This window comes from Coturnix japonica, chromosome 7 (assembly GCF_054131305.1).
Source record: "Coturnix japonica strain WE chromosome 7, WE-NBRP24, whole genome shotgun sequence".
NCBI classification, from domain to species: Eukaryota; Metazoa; Chordata; class Aves; order Galliformes; family Phasianidae; genus Coturnix; species Coturnix japonica.
Window position 1 is genome coordinate 33,642,562 of NC_140669.1, and position 19,952 is coordinate 33,662,513.

At 47.5% G+C, this 19,952-nt stretch overlaps 1 protein-coding gene across 1 annotated transcript; it reads left to right on the forward strand.

Annotated features, from left to right (window-relative positions):
* Positions 1–2,404: 2,404 nt before the first annotated feature.
* Positions 2,405–7,022, forward strand: LOC146760169 (uncharacterized). Its single transcript, XM_085553790.1, has 2 exons — positions 2,405–3,435; positions 3,854–7,022. The coding sequence occupies exons 1-2, from the start codon at positions 2,440–2,442 to the stop codon at positions 6,755–6,757; spliced, it is 3,900 nt and encodes a 1,299-aa protein (XP_085409916.1). The 5' UTR covers positions 2,405–2,439; the 3' UTR covers positions 6,758–7,022.
* Positions 7,023–19,952: the final 12,930 nt, after the last annotated feature.

The following is a 19,952-nucleotide window of genomic DNA, read 5'->3' on the forward strand; positions in this document are numbered from 1 at the left end:
TTATTAACTGGAAGAAGTAGAGAACTAGGGAGGTGCAAGAAGGAGGACCCAGGTAATTATAAGCCAGTCAGCCTCACCTCTGTCCCAGGGAAAGTGATGGAACAGCTTGTGCTGGATACCATCTCCAGACAACTGGGAGATAAAGAAGGTTATCAGGAGTAGTCAGCATGGGTTCACCAAGGGGAGGTTGTGCTCAACCAACCTGGTGGCCTTTTATGAAGATGTCACTAGCTGGGTGGACGGTGGGAGAGCAGTAGATGTAGTCTACCTTGATTTCAGAAAGGCTTTTGATACTGTCCCTCATGACATCCTTATAACAAAGCTGAGGAAGGATGGGATAGATGGTGAAGTGGGTTGAGAATTCACTGACTGGCAAAGCACAGAAGTTTGTTGTTGGCAGTGCGGTGACTGGCTGGATGCCTGTAACTAGCAGCATCCCACAGGGGTCTGTACTGGGTCTGCTCTTGTTCAACATCTTCATCAACGACCTTGATGAAAGGATAGTGACCACCCTCAGCAAGTTTGCTGATGGCACGAAGTTGGGAGGATTAGCTGAAACGCCTGAAGGCTGTGCTGCCATTCAGCAAGACCTGGACAGGCTGGAGAGCTGGGCAGTAAGAAACGGGATGAGGCTTAGCAAAGGCAAGTGTAGAGTCTTGCACCTAGGAAGAAATAATGCATGCACTGGTACAGGTTGGGGGAAGACCTGCTGGTGAGGAGCTCTGCAGAGAGGGACCTGGGCGTCCTGGTGGACGACAGGTTGGCCATGAGCCTGCAGTGTGCCCTTGTAGCCAAAAAGGCCAATGGCATTCTGGGGTGCATTAAAAGAGCGTGTCCAGTAGGTCGAGGGAGGTGATACTCCCCCTCTATTCTGCCCTGGTGAGGCCTCTGGAATACTGTGTCCAGTTCTGGGCTCCCCAGTACAAAAAAGACAGGGATCTCTTGGAAAGAGTCCAGCGGAGGGTCACAACGATGGTGAAGGGCCTGGAGCATCTCCCCTATGAGGAGAGACTAAGTGAACTGGGTCTGTTTAGCCTTGAAAAAAGAAGGCTGAGAGGGGACTTGATCCAGGTTTATAAATACCTGAAGTGTGGAAGCCATAGTGGCGAGGCTGGTCTCTTTTCAGTAGTGCGTGGGGACAGGACTAGGGGTAACAGGCTGAAGCTTCAGCATAGGAAGTTCCACATGAATGTGTGCAAGAACTTCTTTACGGTGAGGGTGACAGAGCACTGGAACAGGCTGCCCAGGGAGGTGGTGGAGTCTCCTTCTCTGGAGCTATTCAAGACCCGCCTGGACACCGAGCTGTGCAACATGGTGTAGGGAGCCTGCTTTGGTAGGTGGGTTGGACTCGATGATCTCTAGAGGTCCCTTCCAACCCCTACAATTCTGTGATTCTGTGATGAAGCTGCAGGTCCAGTTCTCTTCCTTTCAAGTTCTTTCTCCCATTTTTGTCCAATTCTTTGTGCTTTTAAGTTTCTTATTCCAATTTTTTGTCCAATTCTTTTCCTTTTTACTTTCTTAATACATTTTTTTTTCTCTATTTTTTGTCTAATCCTTTGTCCAACTTGTGTACATTTTGTGTCCATTTTTTGTCTTTTTGTCCCTGCCCTACATAATTACCTCACCTGGTGCCTATGCCAATTTTACTGTGGTCAGAAGTGCCCTAGTCTCAAGTTTACTCTGTTTGGAAGCTTTCTTTGTGAAAGGCAACTTTTCCTATGCTACGTACAGAAATACTGTCAATTTACGCTGCAAAAACACAATCTACCTCTCACACCTGGAATCTATTACTCAGGGATGCTGTAGGGGATGCTGCACAGGTTGGCAGCACTGTGGGAGCTTGGGGGCAGACGCTTCCTTCTGCTCTGAGCAGAGACGAGGGCCCAGCCCCCTTCCTCTCTTGGGCTGTCTAGGTCTCTGACCTGCAGCTGAGCAGCTGGATTGGCTCCTCCCACTCGCGGGGATTTAGGATGAGGCTGTTTGTCTGCGGTGGAAGTAGGCTCACACGTTCTCCTACCTGTCTCCCTCAGAGATTCCCAAGAGCTCCTCAGGCTGCTGCTTTCTTGCAGCAGCCTGGCCATCTGCTCCAGCAGCTCCTTGAGCAGGGTACACCGGCAACCAGGTTCTTTTAACTTAACTAGCTCGTAGGTATGGTGAGATGTTTCCTTTATTGCCATCTAAATGGAAATCACAATGAGACGGGTGGCCTGCTGCTGTTCTTCTCCAGTGCCAGAGAAGTCCACGTAGCCCAGCACTGTGAGAGGCGGTTTTGCCCAACACCGCTTCAATCCACTTTGGCCCAGCCTCCATTTTGTGCAGGGGCCAGAAGGCTGCACTGCCCCACAGCGCAGAAGGCCACTGCCCCACCCTCCATGACGTGCTGGGGGCACAGGGTCTCACTGCCCCATAGCGTTCAAGGCCACTGCCCCGCCCTCCATTATGAGCTGGGCCAGAAGGCCTCACTGTCCAATAGCACTGAAGGTCACTGCCCCGCCCTCCATTATGAGCTGGGCCAGCACACAGCACAGAAGGTGCTGGCGCAGCACCCCCAAGGCATTCACTGTCTGCACACCCTTGCGACAGGGACGAGAGGCAGTGGGCGCTACGGGGTCAGGGGCAGCTGTCCTTGCAGACCCCACGAGTGAGAGTGATTGTTGGTGGCCTTTGGCTACAGCTTTTGGAAGCCGAAGGTCTCTTCAGATTCCCATGGCCATGCTGCGAGGCAGTGCGGGACGAGGACAAGCCAAGTGCAGCCGGCCCTCTCCCCGCCGGGGCCTGGCACAGCCCCGAGCCTGCGCTTTGCAGCAGGAGGAGAACAGCTGGGAGCTGGAGGTGCTGCAGGCCCAGCTGGAGGGCGAGCGGCTCCACTGCCAGGAGCTGCAGCGCCGCTGGGCTGCCGAGAGATGTGAGCTGCAGGAGGCGGCAGAGCGGGAGCGGCAGCTGCTGACCGACCAACTGCGCTGTACCTGGGAGAAGCAGCAGGCCCAGGAAGAGCAGCAGCTGAAGGAGTGGGAGCAGCGGCAGCGGGCGACGGGGACCCGGCAGCTGCTGCTCTGGAAGGAGGCCGAGCTGCGCGCGACAAAGGAGCTGCTGCAGCGTGATTGCGATGCAGCCCTGCGCCAGGCTCGGGAGCTGCAGCAGCAGCTGGCCAAGGTGCTGAGGAACCCCCCCAGCAGCGAGGCGGCCCATGCGCAGCTGCAGGTCGCCCTCAGCAAGCTGCGCTGGGAGACGGATGGTGAGCAGCCTGCCTACATCCGCCACCTCCAGCGTCAGCTGGAGCTGGAGAGGAGGCTCTTCACCTATTACATCGTGGGGAGCTGGGCAGACGTGCTTCGTAACGCAATGTCCTGCTCCCAGGAAAAAGAGGGAGCTCTGCGCTGCCACCGTGCAGAGCAGGGCTCCAGTCAACCGGCCATGAACGACGCTCACATCCAGGTGAGATGACACACTGAGAGAGTGGGGATTGTTCAGCCTGGGGAGGGGAGGCTCTGGGGAAACCACAGAGCGGCCCTCCAGTGCCTGAAGGAGAACAGGGGAAAGCTGGAGAGGGACTGATTGTAAGGGAGGGTAGTGATACAACAAAGGACAACGCCCTGAAAGTAGAAGAGGGGAGATCTGGATGAGATATAAGAAGATGGGACACCGTGAGGGGGTAGAGGCGCTGGCACAGGCTGCCCAGAGAGGCTGTGGTTGCCACATGCCTGGCAGCGTTCCAGGCCATGCTGGACGCACCTTTGGGCAACCTGACCTAGTGGAAGCTGTCCCTGCCCTTGGAATGGGCTTAGAACGGGAGAGTCTTGAAGGCCCCTTCCTACACAAACCATTCTGTTATTCAATGATTTTCTGGTTCTAGGTGCCAGAGAAAGCCAAGGAAGACCTGGGGCTCCTGGGCAGCCAGCCCTCTCCCCGCCGGGGCCCGGCGCAGCCCCCCGCCTGCCCTGCACAGCTGGAGGAGAAGAGGCAGGAGCTGAAGGCACTGCAGGCCCAGCTGGAGGGCGAGCGGCTCCGCTCCCAGGAGCTGCAGCGGCGCTGCGCTGCTGAGAGATGTGAGCGGCAGGAGGCGGCAGAACAGGAGCGGCAGCTGCTGGCCGACAAACTGCGCTCCAAGTGGGAGCGGGTGCGGGTGTCAAAGCTGCAGCGCCTGCGGGAGCAGAGCCTGAGGCAGTGGAAAGCAGAGATCCGCCAACTGCTGCAGGAGAAGGAGGCCCAGCTGCGCCAGATGCAGGAGCCGCTGCAGAAGCGGCGCAACGACACCATCCACCAGGCATGGCATCTGCAGCGGCAGCTGGCGGAGGCGCTGCTGAGGAGCGGCAGCAGCAGAGCAGACCGCAGAATGCAGCAGGAAGTCCAGCGGCAGCTCTGCTGGAAGTCCCGTGCAGAGCAGGCCGTGGAGAGCAAGCGCCTCCAGTGTGAGCTGCAGGAGCAGAGAAGACGCTTCCTGCAGTATATCCTGGAGCACGTGGAGGGGCAGCCACGCGTCGTCTTTAACAGGGCCAGGGCCTGCCATCGGGCTGTAGCAGAGGTGGGTGTTCAGGCTGCAGAGCAACAAGAGGCCTGCCCACCTGAGTGCAGGGAGCAGCAGGAGCAGAACACGCATCTGCTAAGTAAGCTGAAGGAGCTGCGGAGACCGTGCAGCCTCCTTGAAGAGAATTTCTGCCTGCTGAGGAGCAGAAGCTCTCAGCAGATGTGGGAGGATGTGGAATGTCTCAAGGAGGCCTCTTCCGCATCCAAAGAGGCCACTGAGAAGACAGAGGATGTCAACCAGCTGCAGGGACAGCATGTGGAAAAGGAGAATGAGAAGGCCAAGGAAGACCCGGTGTTCCAAATTAGCACAAACAGCAAGCTGCTGGAGCAGTGTAGCTGCCTCCAACCAGCCCAGAGCAACCTGGAGAGGCAGAGCCAGGCCCTGAAGGCCCAGAACCACCTGCTGAGAGAGGGACGCTCTCCAGAAGCATGCCAGAAGCTGCAGTCTCTCCAGCAGGCTGAGGTCAAACTAGGAGCACTAGGCAAGCGTAGAGTCCGGCAGCTCAAGGAGGCCTCTTCCACATCCGAAGAGGCCACAGAGAAGGCAGAGGATGTCAACCAACTGCAGGGACAGCATGTGGAAAAGAAGAATGAGAAGGCCAAGGAAGGCCCGGGGTTCCCAAGCAGCACAAGCAGCAAGCTGTTGGAGCAGTGCAGCTGCCTCCAACCAGCCCAGAGCAACCTGGAGAGGCAGTGCCAGGCCCTGAAGGCCCAGAACCACCTGCTGAGAGAGGGACGCTCTCCAGAAGCATGCCAGAAGCTGCAGTCTCTCCAGCAGGCTGAGGTCAAACTAGGAGCACTAGGCAAGCGTAGAGTCCGGCAGCTCAAGGAGGCCTCTTCCACATCCGAAGAGGCCACAGAGAAGACAGAGGATGTCAACCAGCTGCAGGGACAGCATGTGGAAAAGAAGAACGAGAAGGCCAAGGAAGACCCGGTGTTCCAAAGTAGCACAAACAGCAAGCTGTTGGAGCAGTGTAGCTGCCTCCAACCAGCCCAGAGCAACCTGGAGAGGCAGTGCCAGGCCCTGAAGGCCCAGAACCACCTGCTGAGAGAGGGACGCTCTCCAGAAGCATGCCAGAAGCTGCAGTCTCTCCAGCAGGCTGAGGTCAAACTAGGAGCACTAGGCAAGCGTAGAGTCCAGCAGCTCAAGGAGGTCTCTTCCACATCCGAAGAGGCCACAGAGAAGGCAGAGGATGTCAACCAACTGCAGGGACAGCATGTGGAAAAGAAGAATGAGAAGGCCAAGGAAGGCCCGGGGTTCCCAAGCAGCACAAGCAGCAAGCTGTTGGAGCAGTGCAGCTGCCTCCAACCAGCCCAGAGCAACCTGGAGAGGCAGTGCCAGGCCCTGAAGGCCCAGAACCACCTGCTGAGAGAGGGACGCTCTCCAGAAGCATGCCAGAAGCTGCAGTCTCTCCAGCAGGCTGAGGTCAAACTAGGAGCACTAGGCAAGCGTAGAGTCCGGCAGCTCAAGGAGGCCTCTTCCACATCCGAAGAGGCCACAGAGAAGGCAGAGGTTGTCAACCAACTGCAGGGACAGCATGTGGAAAAGAAGAATGAGATGGCCAAGGAAGGCCCAGGGTTCCCAAGCAGCACAAGCAGCAAGCTGCTGGAGCAGTGCAGCTACCTCCAACAAGCCCTGAGCAACCTGGAGAGGCAGTGCCAGGCCCTGAAGGCCCAGAACCACCTGCTGAGAGAGGGACGTTCTCCAGAAGTGTGCCAGAAGCTGCAGAGTCTCCAGCAGGCTGATGTCAAGCTTGGTGCACTTGGCAAGCGTCTGAAGGAAAAATGCACACAGCTCCAGGAGATCGGGAAAAAGCTGAGAACACACAGAAATCCCAAACAGGAATGCCCCAACCCCCAGGAAAACCTGGGGGAGTCTGAAGTGTGGCCAGTGGCAGTCTGCAGCATGCATTCTCACAGACCCTCACCACCACTAATACGAAGATTCTTAGCTCGTCACAGCTACAATCCTTTTGAAGGCCCTAATGAGGAGCCAGAAAATGAGCTTCCACTGACAGCTGGACAATATGTTTATGTCTACGGAGACATGGATGAGGATGGCTGGTTTCTGGGAGAGCTGACGGACGGCACAAGAGGACTGGTCCCTTCCAATCTGGTGGAAGAAGTTTCAGATGATGACCTGGATACCACCATGCCTCCAGGGCTTCGTGATCTCCTGCTGGATACCGATGATGAAGAGAGACCAGGCAGCAGGAGCAGGGGCAGAAAGTGATGGTCACCATCCAGAAATCTGTGTCCATGTATTGGCTCAGCCTGGGGAACGCCAAGATTCCTCTCCATAAGACAGCAACATCCCATCAAGATTCCACCTTTCTGGATAACGGCTACCTTCTGCTCCACTTGATGCTCAAGTGGAGTGTGGTCCATCAGCAGCAAGACCTTAAAAATTCATCCCTTGTAAGACTGAGAATTTATTACATTGGACTGGATTAAAAAAAAAAAAACACAAAAAACACCAAAAACACCAAAAACATCAAAACAACAACAAAAATTATATATTATATAATACATATAATATATATAATATATATAATATATTATATATATTACATACTATATATAATATATATATTATAATATATATAATATATAAAATATATAATAATAAATATTATTTTATATTATTATATAGTATATGCTATATATTATATATATTATAATATTAAAAAAAAATAATAAAAATAACCAAACCCAAAAAGTGTGTCCAGTCTTCTTGGTTTTTGGCAGTCCACTTTTGTAAAGGTACAAGGAAAGGAAGAGGCTGAGGAAAGCCTCCAAATTCTTTCTCAAGCGCTCTACCTACAAGTATTAGAATAGAGAGAAAAAGGAATCATCACTGCTTGCCTCTGTTCTTTGGGACACCTGAAGTAACTTGGAAGGCCACACTTCCTGAGCCCTACAGACAGTCTGTCCCAAAGCAGCTGTTTGATCATTTCCATTGTGTGACAATGCATAGCGCTTGCATCGTTTGCAGGCATGGACTCAGATGCAAATCCACATCCTTAACTGTAGGTCCATACATCCTTTATATACATGCTCCAGCTCCCCTTTGAAATTTTCTGTCTGTCCCTACATGTCAGCAGAGCACTTAGCAAGTCTCCTTCACGCCCAGACACCAACTGCCCATACAAGTCTATGTGATAATGCACACGGCTGTAGCCAGCACTCTGTATAAAGAGAAACTGTCAGAGAGCTGCACATCAGGGAAGGGTTCCTTGGTCTCAACCTCTGCTTGCTTTTCTGACTGGCTGTGAGGGACGCTCACGTCCATGTGAGACAGTGGAGATCTCTGGGAGATAGGAGTGTTACATTCCTTGGTGCCAGATGTGAGTTCTTCATTCTCGAGAGTTGAATTCTCTTCTGGTGACACAGCTGGTGAGACACAGATAGACACCAGTGGACTGTTTGTTCTTGCACACTTGTGTGTTTGCACATGGCTGTGAGCAAGGCTGAGCACATCTTCATGCACAAATGAACGTGCACAGAGTTGTGGACAGTGCTGGGGTTGCACACATGTGGGTGTGCACAGGTGTGTCCATGCACTGCAGAGATTTGTGCACGCATGTGTGAGGGTGTGCAAGGACGAGGTGGTACGTGTGTGTGTGTGTGTGTGTGTGTGTGTGCAGGCGGGGAGTGCAAGAATGGGGCGGTGCCCATTTACATGAGCACAGAGGTGTGCAAAGCAGTGGGCAATTGCTATGTGCAAGAAGCAAGCGTGACAGTCCTCCAGTTGTAAGGAAGTGCACTGCTGGAACAGGGTAGAGCTTTCCTTTCCCTTTCCCTTTCCCTTTCCCTTTCCCTTTCCCTTTCCCTTTCCCTTTCCCTTTCCCTTTCCCTTTCCCTTTCCCTTTCCCTTTCCCTTTCCCTTTCCCTTTCCCTTTCCCTTTCCCTTTCCCTTTCCCTTTCCCTTTCCCTTTCCCTTTCCCTTTCCTTCTGGAAGCAGGCCACCAGTCCCAGGCTCTGGGCAACAGCACGAGCTCTAAGCCACTCTCGTGATGACAAGAGAGTATGAGTCCCATCTTTCCTCCAGACTTCACACACTCTTCTTTCTCCTATTGAATAAAGGCATGCTGGTGCTCAGTGAACGCCTTGACTGCATTCCAAGTCTTCATTCGCTGAGATTGGGACGAGTGCAAGAAACAGCAAGGCAGCTCAGCTTGTAACACTCTGAAGGCTTTACTATCGTTCATGACTTTACGATCTTGACTCCCTAGAAGTTCGCAACTAGGCCAATTACTGAAGTGACACCAATGTGATGAGCAGTAAAATGGCAATTTATTGAAGCAAACACACACTTATATAAACTATGCCTTTTGTGTATGCCTACTGCATTACAAGTCACCTAGATTCTCCCAGAAATTGGGGAAGGGCCTGCCATGTAACATCCCGATAAGCTCCCCGTATTTCGCCTAATACAACATCTCCCCCTCCCCATGCTAAGAAAGCCTAACCCGTTACAATACGCAACAATATCAGCCCCCTTAAATCCTAATACCTAATCCCTAATTCCTACCCTAAAACCTATCCTGCATCTTATGATATTCTATTTGCGTGTCAATCATTTTTTCAGCCATACGTTGTAAGCAACCTAGTAAGCAGTGAAACACACATGGCACACACAACATTAATGCAAAAAAATATAAGAAACCCTACCACTTAATATCTTAAGCAACTGCTTGAACCATGGTGCAATACTACTAAATCAACCCTCCAACCAATCCCCAAAAGGATCATCCTGTATTCCTATCTTTCCCGTGTGTTCTTTTAACAACTTCAGCTTCTTATGTAATGATTCGCTGTGGTCACTCAGATTAAAACAACACATCCCTTCAAAGTCTTTGCACCCATGACCCTGTGCAAGAAGTAAGAAATCAATCGCTGCTCTGTTTTGAAGCATGGCATGTCTAATACTATCAATGTCCATGAGTAGTTCACTTAGAATTGCGGAAGTCATGTTGGCCTGTCTTATGGACCAACAGGTTAGTCTTTCTATCTCCTTTAAAGCTTGCACTGGGATAACTCCTGGGGTTAAAGTGGATGCGAAGATCCGTGCTGTTGGTCCCCAAAGGCGAACTCTGTCACCGCATTCCAATGTCTGCGTATGGATGTTCCATTTCTTCCGAGCTTTAGTCATGTCCCTGGCCAACTGTACCCACTCAAGGGCACGTGAGGACAAGATAGTTAACCGTCCCAGATAACAAGTTCACCACAGATCAAGAATATAACTGGTGGCAGTGCCTTTGCAGTGCAGTTGTTCCAGATATACTTTTCTGATCCCTGTCCCTTTGCCCTGGGTTCAAGACAGCAGCCTTTCACATACTTGCTGCTACTGAGATCACAATCTACCCCCTGTTGAGAGCCATCAGGCCTCGACACGTTGATGATACCAGGGTTACTCACCCAACACTCGGGCAGAAAAATAACTGCTATTTCTCATTGGTGTGGATATATTCAGGTAGAAGCCACAATATGGCCCATGCCAAATAAACTGCTTTGTATTGTGGGGATAAACGAGAGTGAATGGATCTGACCAATTTTTCTGTGCATTCCAATAAGGGCCTTGAAGTGTGAGAAGGTCTAAAATATTTGAATGGCTCCTCTCTTGGTTAAATCTCGCGAAGCCAACACACCCAGGAGACCACCAATAGCCTTCCTTTTTATCCCACGTATCATTGGGTACCTGCTGCGATCCCAATATCTGCAACTCTTTGGGGTCCCAGGGGAGAGTAACATTCAGTGTGCAAATGACACATGCCATCTTTTTGCTGGTGAGGATCACAGTGTAATTCCCTAGCCCCCTGTCTGTGATATTAGTCACTGTTGGTGCACAGAACCTTCTGCACGGATCCTGGATGGAATTATATGGCCTTACGTATCCCTGGAACTCAGAGGAGTCTTCCCACACAGGAACCCCCATCACAGGCATGTTTGAAATGGTGAGGTGGTTGATTGCACGCTAAGACAAAAATCCGTCCTCCCTGTTTGTTTGGCCCAAGTAACCCACAAATTCCCAGGTTGCTGAATTAAATGCACACCCTCCACTGGTAACCAACACAGAGACAAAAGACACAACAGCATTAACATGGTGACTCTCGTTGGCAGCAGGGATTGTTTCTCCGAGATCTTAAGTTTCCTTTTCTTTGGTATCCACAAGAAAGATCTTCTGTGCTCAAGAATCACCCGCATGAGACTGACCACATCATATGGCAGGAAACTTGAGGCCATGAGATCCTCAACTGCCAACATAGTCACCGGAGAGCGCAGGCCCTTGTTCTTAACTAAATCTGCAAGGCAAGTAATTGCCTTGGAATCCAGAGGGGTCCAAGCTGGACCGTCCTGCTTTACAACTATAGGGAGGGCAAAAGTTGTTGTTTCCGGGTCGGCTGTTCGGAGATCCTCCCTTGTCTGGGCCCAATCAGTGAGAGTGGGCAGACTCCACAGGGCGGGTGCTGTGGGTCCACATCCCCTCTGTGCGGGCTCCTGGGCTGTCCGCATCGAATCACCACACCCACATTCACCTTTACTATTATACAGGGCAGTGCGATCCACCCCTTTTTGGGAGTGGACACAGCAGCAGACAGAACCCGACAATAGGGAAATACCACCCACCCCATCACACTTCACTGGCGGTGCCACGCCTCCCCCATTCGGCTCACCCGCCCCCTCCGCGTTCTTATCAGGTATGCAAATAACACCACATTCCTCGGGGGGCCTCCCTCCCCCTTTGTCTCTGAAAGGTTTCAAGGAAGGATATAGGTTCTGAACCGGGTAAGGGTGCGGAGGCAGGGCGTCATCCTGATCAGAGTGGTCTTTTGCAACTTCCGTCTTCTTCGAAGGTGAAGCATCAGGTGTGGCCGAGGGGGCTGGCACCATCTTGTCTTCCACCTAACCTGCAGGAGAGACAAGACTCCCCCTAGGGCCCCCCCCCCCCCCCGCTTCCAACTCCAGCATCTCCCTAGTGCACTGGTTTGCAAGCTTCTCCTCCCGCACTGATTTTAGTGTCTCTAAGATAAATCCCCACACTCTGAATTCCGACACCTTCCGGCTGGCCAGTGACCTCTGAGATAGTGCGTCCATAATTCCACCCCAGCTGCCGGGATCGTATAAATCAGAGGGGGTTGTTAAAAGCCCTTCCTTCTCCAACAGCAAGAGAACTGCTGTTACCTCCTTTTTGGAAGGAGCCTGTTTTCCGCAATGAAGTTTACAAGCATGAAGAATTACCTTGATAACGGCTTCCATGTTGCCTCGGCCCGAAGTAGGTCTCCTGGCCGCAACCTGGCGCTTCCCCAAAAGTACCTGGGGGTTCTGAGATCTCTCTCCCACTTGTCGAAGAGTAATGGCCACTCCTCTCTGACCTTGGGCTTCCACCATTCAGCGAAGAAAGAAGTATCACTACCACAGTGGGTTCCTGCCGTCGCTAGCAGACAGCTGCTCCACTTCTAGCACATCTTATCACAGCGAGGGGTCACCATTTGAAGGCTTTACAATCATTAATGACTTTACAATCTTGACTCCCTAGAAGTTCGCAGCTAGGCCAATTACTGAAGTGACACCAATGTGATGAGCAGTAAAATGGCAATTTATTGAAGCAAACACACACTTATATAAACTATGCCTTTCGTGTACGCCTACTGCATTACACGTCACCTAGATTCTCCCAGAAATTGGGGAAGGGCCTGCCACATAACATCCCAATAAGCTCCCTGTATTTCGCCTAATACAACACACTCTTGCAGTGGGGTGCATGCAACAGAGCTCTGGGTGTGTCCCCATTTTGCCTGACTTTGGGATGCCTGCAGCAAGAGCTCTGCTACTGTTTTGTATGGGAGTAAATAATCTCTAGCATCCTGGATGCGGCTCATGAGAACCCCAAGCTTCCTGGCTGTGGCTTTGTGATGCTTTTCAGGGCCTTTTGATGCTCTTCGATGCCGTGGCTGCTCTCTAACACCTCTGTCCTCCCTCCGTTTCCATTCCTGGCTCCCACCTGTGAGCTGTCCCTGCAGATCATCTCCAGCCCTGCCATCATCACGCTGTGGCAGGAGGAGCTCACCCTGACCAACATCAGTTAGTACTGCCTGCCTCTCTCACTCTCTAGACCAAGTGTAACTATGCTGTCATGGAGGCAGTTCACAATTTTATCCCAGCAAAAATATATTTTCTCCAAAATACTGCCATTCATCCCCCAAAGTAGACACTTTCTCCACAAAATGCTGCTTTTTAGTGCAATATGATGTGTTCTCCCCAAAAATACCCTTTTTTGTCCTCAAAATACCACATTTTCTCCACTTAATATCAGTTTATGTCAATATTTAGTCATTTTCCCCCAGATATCATTATTTATATCAGAAATAAAACATCTTCTCTCATAAGTGTCACTCTGTATACCAGCCAAAATACTGTTTTCAATACCCAAAAGAAATTTTATCCACAAAGTGCTGCTTTTTTGGACAGTATGATGCTTTTTCCCCCCACATACCCTTTTTCGTCTCTAAATTACAATTTCTCCACTGAATATCAATTTAAGCCAAAATTTAGACAGTTTTCCCTCAAATATCACTATTTATCCCACAAATAAAACATCTTCTCTCATGCGTATCATACTTCATCCCACCCAAATGACATTTTCTCCCCAAAATACTGCTTTTCATCCCCAAAAGAAGACATTTTCTCAACAAAATGCTGCTTTATAGCACAATTTGACACTTTCTCACCAATATACAGAATTTTTGCACCCAAACTTACGCATTTTCTTCCCAATACACCCGTTCTTCTACCCAAAATACAGCAATTTCTCCACTTAATATCATTTTTATGTCAAATTTAGGTGTCTTCCTCATGAATATCTCTATGTATCCCAGAAATGAAACTGTTTCTCTCCTGAGTATCACACTTGATCCCACCAAAACAACATTTTCTCCTCAAAATACTGCTTTTCATCCCCAAAAGAAAACATTTTCTCCACAAAATGCCTCTTTCTAGTACATTATGACACTTTCTCAGCAAAATACATATTTTTGTCTCTAGAACTAAAAAATTGTACCCCTTAATATTAATTTCTGTCTTATTTTGGGATGGAAAGCAGTATTTTGGGGGACAATGTCTTTTTGGGGGATAAATATTTCTGATTAAGAGAGAACGTTATATTTCTGGGATAAATAGTGATATTCGTGGGAAAGATGTTTAATTTTTGGCATAAACTAATGGTAAGCCTTATTTTGGAGAATTTTGGATAGAAAGCATCATATTGAGATAAAAGGAGGCATTTTGTGGAGAAAATGTTATCTTTTGTTGATGAAAAACAGGTTTTTATGGAGAAAATGTTTTTTTTTAGTGTGATAAGGACTGATGATTAAAAGAGAATATGTCTTATTTCTGCGATAAACAGTGATATTTGTGGGAAAGTTGTTGAAATTTCATAGGCATAAACTGATATTAAGTGGAGAATTTTTCATATTTTGGAGAGAAACAAGGGTATGTAGGTGAGAAAGCATCATACTGTGCTGAAAAGAGACTTTTTGTGGTGAAATCGTCTTCTTTTGGCGATGAAAAACAGTATTTTGGTGGGATAAAGTGTGATAAATAAGAGCGAACACATTTTGTTTCTGGGATAGATAGTGAAATTTTGAGGAAAAATTTCCAACTTTTGACATTAGTTAAGAGAAGGAAATACTAGATTTTTGAGAGAAACGGGTATTTTTTGGGGAGAGAATATCATATTGAGTAAAAAAAGAGAAATTTTGTAGAGAAATGTCTTCTTTTGTGGATAAAAAGCAGTATTTTGGGAGAAAATGTCTTTTTGGTGGGATAACGAGTGATAATTAAGAGACAAAGTGTTTAATTTCAAGGTTAAATTGTGATATTCGTGGGAAAGATGTCTAATTTTTGGCATATATTGATATTAATTGGGGAAATTCTCATATTTTGGAAAGAAACAAGGGTATTTTGGGGGAAAAAGCATCATATTGTGCTGAAAAGTGACATTTCACGGAGGAAAAGTCCTATTTTGGGGATGAAAGGCAGTATATTAAAGGAGAAAATGTCTTTCTTTGGATAGCAATAATTAAGAGTGTTTTGGTGGAAAAATGTCTTTTTGGTAGGATCAAGTGTGATATTTAACAGAGAACATGTTTTATTTCTGGGATAAATAGTGATATTCTGGGGAAAAATGTTGAAATTTGGATATAAATTGATATTAATGAGAGAAACTGTCATTTTGGAGAGAAAAATGGGAATTTTTGGGACAAAGAGACATATTCCAATGAAAAGTGGAATTTTGTGTGGAAAAAAGCCTTCTTTTGGAGATGAAAAGCAGTGCTTTGGGGAGAAAATGTCTCTTTGGTGGGAAAAATTTTTCAGGGGAATATGTAGAAGTTACTATATAAATCGATATTAAGAGGAGAAATCGTCATATATTGGAGACAAAAAAGGGCATTTTGGAAAGAAAGCATCGTATTACACTGAAAAGAAAAAATTTCTGTAGAAGCGGTCTTCATTTGAGAATGAAAAGTAGTGTTTTGGGGAGAAAAAAAATTTCTGTGATAAAGTATGATAAAGTGAGATCATTTTATTTCTAGAATAAATAGTGATATTTGGGGGAAAACTGTAAATTTTGACTTAAATGGATACTAAATGGAGAAACTGTCGTATTATTGAGTCAAAAACATTATTTTGGGAAGAAATCATATTGTGCTAAAAAGAATAATTTTGTGTAGAAAATGTCTTTCTTTGGGGATGAAAGGCCATGTTTTGGGGAGAAAATATGATTTGGGAGTGATCGTGTGTGATATTTAACAGAGAAAATGTTTTATTTCTGGGATAAATAGTGATATTTGGGGGTGAAATATCTAAATTTTGACATAAACTAATATGAAATGAAGAGATTGTCATATTATGGGGTCAAAAATATTATTTTGGAGTGATATTTGTGGGAAAAATGTTGAAATTAATACATACATTGATATTAAGGGGAGAAATTGGAGTAAAAAAGGGTATTTTGGGGAGAAAGCATCATATTACTCTGAAAAGATGAAATTTGTGTAGAAATGGTCTTCATTTGGGGATGAAAAGCAGTGTTTTGGGGAGAAAATATATTTTTCCTGGGATCATGTGTGATGCTTTAGTGAGATCATATTTTTTCTGGGATAAATAGTGATATCCAAAGCTGACTAAGTTCTGACATAAATAGATATGATATGTTGAAATTGTTGAATTTTCGAGATAAAAATATTATTTTGGGGAGAAATCGCCATATTGTGTTAAAAAGTAATTTTTTCTAGAAAATGTCTTCTTTTGTGGATGGAAAGCAGTGTTTTGGGGAGAAAATGTCATTTAGGTATGATCAAGTGTGATATCTAACAGCAAAAATGTTTTATTTCTGGGATAAATAGTGATATTCCAGGGGAAAATGTCTAATTTTGAAAGCTGATATTTAGGGGTGAGATCATCGTATACTGAAGACAAAAAGAGTGTATTATGGGGTGAAGCAGACATTGTAAGCAAAGAGACATTGTGATTCTCTTGTGAGGGCTTGTGCTGCATTAGAAGCAAAGATGGCTTCACCTGTGTGGGACTTGATGTATTGCAAGAGCTGGAGACGCTGCATTCCTTCAGGGTCCTTCAGGTCGATCCCTGTTTCAACATATTGATTATTAGCTGACCTTATAGCATGTCTTTAGTCATTGCCAGTATCCTACCTACTTAATTTTGTGTTGAAATATATTTTGGTTGCATTTTGCATCTCTTCGTTTCAAATAAAAGCGAACCAAACTTTCTAAAACTGGTGCTGCCTCTTTCAGTAGCTGCTCAAAATGTGCATGGCTTGGGCTGGCCATCGCAGGGCGATGAAGCAGTCGGCTCACCTAACCCACTATTATTTATTAATTTTGAGAAAATGGCAAAACTGCCTGAAAAAGGAAAACATGACAGCGGTGGAGGGGAAAGGCAGCGCTAGTAGGGTGTCCCCCACATCAAGGTGCACTCATCCTTTCCCAGCCGCCACAGCAGATTTCCCTTTGAATTATACTTTTTTTTCCATGTGTGCTCTACACATGCATGGCCGGTGCATGATATAGAGCCCAGATGGAAAACTTGCTTACAGAAAGCCTAATTAAGGTATACAGAAAAAGCGTTTCCTTAACATTAATCCACTCTATCTTGAGTCTTGGATATTGGATATTCACCAAATATTTCTGAGGCTCTACCTATATATCTACAAGAAATCATTGGCTGCACTCCCCCAACATCAAATTCCCTTGTGGTACACATTGGACATTCCCATTTTTGTCCATCACCCACCACGTGCACCCAGGTCCCTGGGCAAAAATAGTACCCTGGAGAGGTTTGCCCTTTCCAGACATTGGAAGGACCCAAACTGCTTTTCCCAACACGCTCTTTATGTGTACTACAGGAACCTTATCTCCTTCTATGGTATGTAGGGAGCTAGATTGGTTAGGACCGTTACGATTACTAGATCCTCGAGTGTTGACCAACCAGGTAGCTTCTGCTAAATGGTTCTCCCAATTTTTATACGTTCCACCACCCATTGCTTTCAACATAGTCTTCAACAACCCATTGAATCGTTCAATCTTACCAGAAGCTGGTGCATGATAGGGAATGTGGTAAATCCATTCAATGCCATGATTTTTGGCCCAGGTGGTTACAAGAGAATTTTTGAAATGAGTCCCATTATCTGATTCAGTTCTTTCCGGAGTGCCATGCCGCCACAGGATTTGCTTTTCCAACCCTAATATGGTGTTTCGGGTGGTAGCATGGGGTACCACGTATGTTTCAAGCCACCCAGTGGTTGCCTCCACCATGGTGAGTACATAATGCTTACCATTGCGAGATCGTGGCAAGGTGATATAATCAACCTGCCATGCCTCTCCATATTTATACTTTTGCCATCGCCCTTCCCCCCAAAAAGGTTTCATCCTCTTGGCTTGTTTAATTATGGCGCATGTTTCACAGTCATGAATAACCTGAGCAATAGCGTCCATAGTTAAGTCCACCCCTTGGTCTCTGGCCTGCTTATATATTGCATCCCTTCCTTGATGACCTGAAGTCTCATGGGCCCACCGAGCTAGGAATAATTCACCTTTGTTCTGCCAGTCCAAGTCTATTTGAGCCACCTCAATTTTGGCAGCTCGATCAACCTGATGGTTATTTTTATGTTCTTCAGTAGCCTTACTTTTAGGCACATGAGCATCTACATGGTGCACCTTTACAACAATGTTCCTTATTCGGGCAGCAATGTCTTTCCACAGTTCAGCAGCCCAAACAGGTTTACCCCTTCATTGCCAGTTATCATCTTCCCACTGCTGCAACCACCCCCATAAGGCATTTGCCACCATCCATGAATCAGTATAAAGACAAACCATTGGCCACCTCTCCCGTTCAGCCACATCTAAAGCCAGCTGAACAGCCTTTACCTCTGCAAATTGACTTGATTCTCCTTTACCTTCAGTGGCCTCTGCAACTTGTCATGTGGGGCTCCATACAGCAGCTTTCCATCTGAGATGTTTCCCTACAATAGGACACAATCTGTCTGTGAATAGGGCAAATTTCTTTTCATTTTCTCGTAGCTCATTGTATGGTGGTGCCTCTTTAGCTCAGGATACCTCTTCTGTAGGTGGTGTTCCAAGTTTTTTACCCTCAGGCCAGTCCATGATCACTTCTAGGATTCCAGGATGGCTGAGTTTTCCCATTCGAGCTTGTTGAGTAATTAATGAAATCAACTTACTCCAAGTGGCATCAGTAGCATGATGGGTGGAAGGAACCTGTCCTTTAAACATCCAGTTTATTACTGGCAAGCGAGGTGCTAGAAGAAGCTGAACCTCTGTCATAACTACTTCAGAAGCAGCCTGAACCTCCTCATACACAGCTAAGATCTCCTTCTCAGTTGGAGTGTAGCGCTCCTCAGACCCTTTATATGCTCGACTCCAAAATCCCGGGGGTCGGCCTCGGGTCTCTCCTGAGGCTCTTTGCCACAAACTCCAAGTGGGGCCTGTCTCTCCAGCAGCAGTGTAGAGGATGTTCTTTACATCCTGTCCGTCCATACTGGCCCTAAGGCCACAGCACGGGCTATCTCTTGTTTTATCTGCTCAAAAGCCTGCTGCTGCTCAGGACCCCATGAGAAATTATTCTTCTTACGTGTTACCTGATAGAGGGGACTCACTATGTGGCCGTAGTTTGGGACATGCATTCTCCAAAAGCCCACTACTCCCAGAAAAGATTGGGTCTCTGTCTTGTTGGTGGGCGGAGACATAGCAGAGATTTTGTCAATCACATCTGCTGGGATGTGATGACGCCCATCTTACCATTTTATACCTAAGAACTGGATTTCCTGGGCAGGCCCCTTTACCTTGCTGCGCTTAATGGCAAAACCAGCTTGCAAAAGAATTTGGATTATCTGTTTTCCTTTCTTGAAAACCTCTGCTGCTGTATGGCCCCACACTACAATATCAATATACTGCAAGTGCTCAGGAGCATTACCCTGTTCCAAGACAGCTTGGATCAACCCATGGCAAATGGTTGGGCTGTGCTTCCACCCTTGGGGTAAACGGTTCCAGGTATACTGAATACCTCTCCAGGTAAAAGCAAACTGTGGCCTGCATTTTGCAGCCAATGGGATGGAAAAGAAGGCATTAGCAATGTCAATGGTGGCATACCACCTAGCTTCTTTTGACTCCAGTTCATACTGGAGTTCTAGCATGTCTGGTACAGCAGCACTTAATAGATGTGTGACTTCATTCAGGCCATGGTAATCTACCGTCAGCCTCCATTCCCCACTGGTTTTACGCACTGGCCATATGGGGCTGTTAAAAGGCGAGTGAGTTTTGCTAATCACTCCCTGATTCTCTAATTGGCGAATTAGCTTGTGAATGGGGAGCAATGAGTCCCTATTGGTGCGGTACTGCCATCTGTGAACCACTTTGGTGGCAATTGGTACCTCTTGGTCTTTTACCTGGAGCAACCCCACAGCAGAAGGATCATCTGACAGACCAGGTAAAGCTGACAGCTACTTAACACCGTTTGTGTTAACAGCAGCTATCCCAAAGGTCCATAGATACCCCTTGGGATCCTTAAAATATCCCATCCTAAGGTAACTGATACCCAAAATACATGGAGCCTCTGGACCAGTCACAATAGGGTGTTTTTGCCAGTTTTTACCAGTGAGGCTTATTTCAGCCTCCAGCATAGTCAATTCTTGGGAACCCCCAGTCACTCCATGGATATATATTGGTTGAGTCCCTTGGTGACTTAAGGGCATTAGGGTGCATTGTGCACCAGTGTCCACCAAGGCTTTATATTTCTGTGGTTGAGATGTGCCAGGCCACCTAATCCACACAGTCCAGTATACTCCATTGTCCCTTTCCCCCCAACTGGCTGGGGGCAGGGCCCCTCTATTG